General features: G+C 39.1%; 1 protein-coding gene across 1 annotated transcript in view; it reads left to right on the top strand.

Moving 5' to 3' along the window:
• The window catches only part of TMEM62 (transmembrane protein 62), a 47,726-nt gene that overhangs the window by 3,283 nt on the left and 37,625 nt on the right, over positions 1 to 6,818 (top strand). Inside the window, exons 2-4 of the mRNA XM_015557523.1 lie at positions 119 to 258; positions 1,495 to 1,632; positions 4,406 to 4,451. Of these exons, the coding sequence (XP_015413009.1) occupies positions 119 to 258; positions 1,495 to 1,632; positions 4,406 to 4,451 (324 nt within the window). The remainder of the gene's footprint in view (positions 1 to 118; positions 259 to 1,494; positions 1,633 to 4,405; positions 4,452 to 6,818) is intronic.

The following is a 6,818-nucleotide window of genomic DNA, read 5'->3' as shown; positions in this document are numbered from 1 at the left end:
GGCGCCTCGGTCCTTCCCTGGCGGGGGTGGGGTCTGTGTTGCACTGCATCTTTGCTTTTTCCTGCCCCCATAGAGAGCCGCTGGGTCGCTCTGTACGTGCTGCCTCTTCCTGACTCAGATATCTGTTTCATACCTGCTTTCGGCAGATATCCGACCTTCACCTGAGCATGTTTCATGACCCAGGCAGAGCTGCAGACTTAGAAAAGTTCTGTTCTGAAACTGTTGACATCATTCAACCAGCTCTCGTCCTAGCAACAGGTAGGGAAGGTTGCTGCGCTGTCCTGTTGTCTGTGGTCCGGAAGGTAGAATGATAGCCAGGGCTGCAGCCCTTCGCTTTGGGAACATTGGAAACACTATAGCCCCGGCCCCCGGTGAGCCCTCCTCCTGTTGAGGAGATAACACGTTATACTTCCATTTGCCTGGGGATGACTGAATCAAGATCCAGGATAAAAGATTTGTCATAGCAAGGTTTTGTGAAAGCGCTAGAAGCAGGACTCAATGTCCTCATCTTAATGTCTGCTGTATCTGTACCTGGTTTTGATGTTGCATTCCTGAATTTGAGAAAGGATTAGGGAAAGCCCTTTAACCACAACTCAAGTTACCTTTAAAACAAAACGCACTCATATTTCCATGTTTTTTACAGTTAATCTTATATTGTCAATTGTTTGAGGCTTAAATTACTCAGGACACTTTTTCTTCAGCCCTTGGTACTTCTGAGACTTGGGATCCCTAGAATTTTCCAACCCCTAACCATTTGCTCCCAAACCATGTTGGAGGAAAAACTAAAGGAGCATCTATCTTGTCTACTAGGGGATTCATCCCACCCCCCTTACTGAAACACCTCTACTGATATGATGGAATAGCAGTCCTCATCTTATGGCAAACTTCTATTTCAAGGGTCTGTCTAGTTTTCTAGAAATTTTGGTATTTCTTTGTCCAGTCTACACCTTCCAGATTGCTTCTTGCTGTAAAAATAATACTTGATTAGGTTACAGCCGTTGCCATAGACATTAGGCACCTGCCCAGACTGTTGGAATTTCTTATAATTTTCATTACAGTCCATGCTCTCTTTTTTATTTTTTTAAAATGTTTTTATTGATCGTTAGATTGAGAAGAAAGGAGAGGGAAAGATAGAAACATCAAATATCAATCGGCTGCCTCCTATGGGTGATGCAACCCGAGCATGTGCCCTGACTGGGGATTGAACCAGCAACCTCTTGGTGCATGTGTCAATGCTCAATCCACTGAGCCACACTGGTCAGTCCATGCTCTCTTTAAATATATATTTTTTCACAACCCATTTCTAATACAGGAGGTCAGATAGGCATTTACTAAGCTATAAGGAACAAATGAATGGACTCAAAAGTGGCTATGTTTACACATGTGGAATACTTTAAGTATCTGTTCCTTCAGTATGCATTAAAATAAATTGAACCTGGAACCTCCTCTGGGGTTTATTTTGTATTGCGATTCAATTCTTATGTAAATCTGCAGGGGATCTGACAGATGCCAAAACAAAGGACCTGTTGGGATCTATGCAGCAGAAGGTAGAATGGCAAACTTACCACAGTATCCTGAAGAAGACAAGGGTCATGGAAAAAACCAAGTGGCTGGATGTCAAAGGAAATCATGGTAAGAGCCAAGACCCACATAGAATTAAGGCTATATTTTTATTTCCTCCAGGAGCCTAGATTCTTTCATTTAGATTATAAAATGGGACATTGTAACCTAGGTTTAGAGATACTAAAGGCCACAATTCTGAAATACAGCTATGATATGTGATTTTAAAATGACAGGTGTCACCTGGCTAGTGTGGCTCAATGGTTGAGCGTCGACCTATGGACCAGGAGGTCATGGTTTGATTCCCCATCGGGGCATATGCCCAGGTTGCGGGCTTGATCCCCAGTGTGGGCCTGCAGGCTGCAGCCGATCAGTGATTCTCTCTCATCATTAATCTTTTTCTTCCATCCTCTCTGAAATCAATAAAAATATATTTAAAAAATAAGTAAATATAAAACTACAGATGTCCCTAATCGGTTTGGCTCAGTGGATAGAGCATCAGCCTGTGGACTCAAGGGTCCCAGGTTTGAATCCGGCCAAGGGCATGTACCTTGGTTGCGGGCACATCCCCAGTAGGGGGTGTGCAGGAGGCAGCTGATGGATGTTTCTCTCTCATCGATGTTTCTAACTCGCTACCCCTCTCCCTTCCTCTCTGTAAAAAAACCAATAAAATATATCAAAAAATAAAACTACAGATGTCAGTGTTGACCATAGAGGGGAAAGTTGGTATGGTCCTTTTTTCTCTACATGGAAGAAAAGCTTCTAGCAAAACCCATGCAGGTGCATATTTAAAAAAATATGCAATTTTTCAAGGTGAAAGAAGCCAAACTTGTCAGTCTATATACTGTATGATTCCAGTTTTATGACATTCAAGAAAAGGCAAAACTATACATAGATAACAGATTGCAGTTGCCAAGAGGGTGGGAATGGGGAGAAGGTTGACTATAAAGAGGCTTCAAGAGAGAATTCTGGTGGGTAGTGGGACTGTTCTGTATGTTGATTGTGGTGCACAGTATATTACTGTGCATTTCTCAAAATCCATAGAACTGTACATCACAAAGAATGAATTTTGCTGTGTATAAATTGAAATTGCAAATAAATCCCCATCAGCATGAGGAGAGAAATGGATAATCCCTTTCTGTTTTTAGATGATCATTGTTGTGATAGTAAGGAAATGAACTCTTCTCCAAAAGTATCATGATGGTAGTAGATTTGCTGGTTTTATAAAGGTTGACTTTCTTACTGGTTCGTTACTTAATTTGTCTGCTTCATTTGATTATTCATTAGTGGTAAGTACCTAATTATGTTTTTAAAAACTACTCTTTTAAGCAGATAAGTCTATCTGGTGAAATATACAGCTGTTGGTTTGATTAAAAGATGCCTTCTTACAAAGCAACTATGAATTATAAATTGAAAATAGGATATCTGGCTTACAACTTTCTCTGCTATATTTACATTTCCCCTTTTCCCTGATCCTAATTAGTGGTACAGGTCAAATTCTTTTGCAATAAATAATAAATTTGTGTATTTTTTTAAAAAGTTTTCCAAGCCAAGGTGCTGACTTATTTCAAGTAAGAAATATCAAATAGACTCTTGTGTTTAAATAATCTGCATAGTCCTTGGAGTTCATAAAAATCTAACTTAACTTGCATAGGCATAAATGTTTATGGTATGGGCATATGCATACATGCTGTGCTATCATAGGAGAGAAACTAATCTTTACTAAAACTTATAACAATTTTTCTCTTACTAAGCAAGAAGTTACATATACATTATATTTCTTTGGAGCTAGAATGGACTTACATATTAATTTCTAAGGTTATTAGAAATGTAGTGGATTCCTGTAATTGAAATAGTTTTAGCTGTTGCAATCAGTCTGCCAAACTATGAAATCACTGTATTTCCAGATAAGTATTCTATGACATCCTGAACCTTAACCCTTACCATTATGTAATTCCTTTCTTACTGAATCTTCTTTAAGATTTAAGAGGAGAGGGGCTGTTATCAAAGTAATCTGTTTTTTAGAGGCACGTGGTATGTATCCATATATCAGGCATCAATCCAGTCCTTGCTGGCTTCCAGAATCACATGATTAAAACAATAGCAATAGTCCTGACCGGTTTGGCTCAATGGATAGAGCATCGGCCTACGGACTGAAGGGTCCTGGGTTTGATTCCAGTCAAGGGCATGTACCTTGGTTGCAGGCACATCCCCAGTAGGGGGTGTGCAGGAGGCAGCTGATCGATGTTTCTCTCTCATTGATGTTTCTAACTTTCTATCCCTCTCCCTTCCTCTCTGTAAAAAAATCAATAAAATATATTTAAAAAACCCCCAAAACAACAGCAATAACCATCCAGTCTTGTACTTTCAAATTGATGTATATTCTAAATAGTACATAATTCAAAGTATTTATTATTCTCTAGTATACTAGATGCCTTAAACAATTTTCCAGATAATCTGAATTCTACTTTCAAATTTTAAAAATTATCAATCTAATTTATTGGCATTCTACCATTTAAATTGTTATTGAAAGAATTGTAATTTTTCTTTAGTCATTAACATGTTTGTACTTTTTTAAAAAAATATTTCTACTGATTTTCAGAAAGAGAGGAAGGGGGAGAGAGAGAGAAAGAGAAACATTGATGTGAGAGTGGGACATTGATTGGCTGCCTCCCACATGCTCCCCACTAGGGATCGAGCCCACAACTCAGGCATGTGCCCTGACTAGGAATTGAACCAGCAACCTTTTGGTGCATGGGATAATGCCCAAACAACTGAGCCACACTGGCCGGGGTGCATTTTTCTTTTTAATATAGGTGATGTTTGCTCTTTTCTTTTTAATTAGATTCATTCAATGTTCCAAGTCTGGAGAGCATCGAGAATTATTACAGGTACTGTAATGAACAGAAGACAGACCATCATGTGTTACAAGAAGGGTATAGTCAATGAATGGGTAAAAACATTTTTTAACAGATAAATTTCTATTTATAGAAACTGGTAATTTAGAAAGGGAAACTTTTTTTTTTAATGTGTATGACATTCAATATTTTGTTCTTATTTTGGGACTTTTCCTTTTAATTCTTTTTATTTCATGTGCTTTCATGCTTTTTCTTGGGTTATGGTACTTGTAATATTCCACATAGACATTTATTTATTTGTTTATTTATTTATTGCCATTGATGCATAGCAGAAGTCATTTAGATCATAGCTTGTCAACTAGAATACTATAGGTTTTAGGAATGCTGAGATATTGCTTTTCTCACCCGCTAGGGTGGCTGAAGTGCCCAGTTGGTCACCTCTGGCTGCTTTATTCTTTCATTCCAGAATGTCACACAAATATTAAAGTTTTCTTTATGTGCAATGAATATGAAAAAGATTGTGAATGTGAAAGGATCTTGAGTTAGAAAACTGATTCTGTAATCTCAATGTGTTAAGATTCTTCTTTTGATTATAATTTCACAGTATTTCTGCATTGTCAGTCAAGTAGCAAATATTTATTGAGAGCCCATCATTGGTTAGATAGTATGAGAGATACAAGAGTTAATATTCGTAAGGCTTCTGTATAAATGTTTAAGATTACGGCAGGTGGGTGTAGATCCACCGGTCATACAGCTACCTAGACAACCCTTGTATGTAAGTTCACTTATTAAATTGGTCACCTACAAAAAAAAGAGTTAATATTAAAAAATATAGTCTATACCAGTGATGGCAAACCTTTTGAGCTCGGCATGTCAGCATTTTGAAAAACCCTAACTTAACTCTGGTGCTGTGTCACATATAGAAATTTTTTGATATTTGCAACCATAGTAAAACAAAGACTATAAAAGAAGTGAGAATTGTGTCCAGCCTTTTTTATTTTTCAATATTTTTTATTGATTTTTTTAGAGAAAGGAGGGTAGAGGGAGCAGGGAGAAAGATAAAAACATCGATGAGAGAGAAGCATTGATCAGCTGCCTCCTGCACACTCCCTACTGGGGATCAAGCCCACAATCTGGGCATGTGCTCTGACAGGGAATCGAACGAGAGACTTCTTGGTGCATACGTTGACACTCAACCACTGAGCCATACTGGCTGGGCTGTGTTCAGTCTTAAAAGAGGGGTAGCATTTCAAAAAGTAAGATACTTCGAGTGGTATATTTTAGGCAAAAACAACAACAACAAAACCAACCCCAAACAAAAAACAAAATAAAGCGAACTCCATGAACTTTAAAAGCTAGAATGAACTTTTAGGGGCAGTATTGAAACTGGGTATCACCAAAATTAGGGTTCATAATGAGGACTGGTATCTTGGGGCCAATTTAATGGAGGTCTTAAGTGAGAAGCATAGAGATTTAGATGTGATGAGTAATAGTTCATAATCCAGTACAAGTTCCTAAGAAGACAAGTAACATAATGAAAATAGTATCTTATAAAGACAATTGCACAACAACAACAACAAAAAGATAAGGATAAAAAAGAAAAAAGAGGGAGAGACTGGAGCTGTATGGATACCTAATAGGAGAGTCCTGCAGTAGTCCATTCACAGTATGAAAAGGGCTTGAGAAGACAAACCTGTCTAACTAAGTTCCTGCATATGGGAATGGTGGCATCAATTTGAGGATGATATGTCAAAAAGAATTGGTTACCATATAATTAGTCCCCATAACTTGGAAGAGGAGGTATTCCTCTTTTGTTAATGTGAGAAAAGAAAAGGACAGAGATGAAAATCTTTCACTTTCTATTAACTGTTTGTCTTTGATTGTGACTATGGGAATGGAGTTAAGAAACATTTTCAAAGAAGAATTAATAGGGCTTAGGATCTGAGTGTTTATTGGGGAAGTAAAGTTATTAATCACTTTAAAGTTTCTTATCTTTATACTGGAAGCCCGGTGCACAGACTTCGTGCATGGGATGGGGGGAGGGGTCCCCTCAGCCCAGCCTGCACCCTCTCCAATCTGGGACCCCTCGGGGGATGTCTGACTGCCTGCCAGCCTGGTTGCCCCATGCAGCCTGCTGTTTCGTCGTTTAGTCATCCCTCACTACCCCACCTGCTGACCTGCCTGGTTGCCCCATACAGCCTGCTGCTCAGTCATTTGGTCATCCCTCACTAACCCCCCTGCTGGCCTAGTCCCCCCACGCAGCCTGTTCAGTCATCCGTTTGGTTGTTTTGGTTGTGATGGTCGCTTGGGCTTTTATATATATAGACTAGAGGCCTGGTGCACAAAAATTTGTGCACTCGGGGTGGGGGGTGGTCCCTCAGCCTGGCCTGTGCCCTCTCA

The sequence above is a fragment of the Myotis davidii genome, unplaced genomic scaffold (assembly GCF_000327345.1).
Source record: "Myotis davidii unplaced genomic scaffold, ASM32734v1 scaffold46, whole genome shotgun sequence".
In the NCBI taxonomy this organism is placed as follows: domain Eukaryota; kingdom Metazoa; phylum Chordata; class Mammalia; order Chiroptera; family Vespertilionidae; genus Myotis; species Myotis davidii.
Note: the sequence above shows the minus strand (reverse complement) of the source record. Positions and strands in the feature narration are given on the sequence as shown.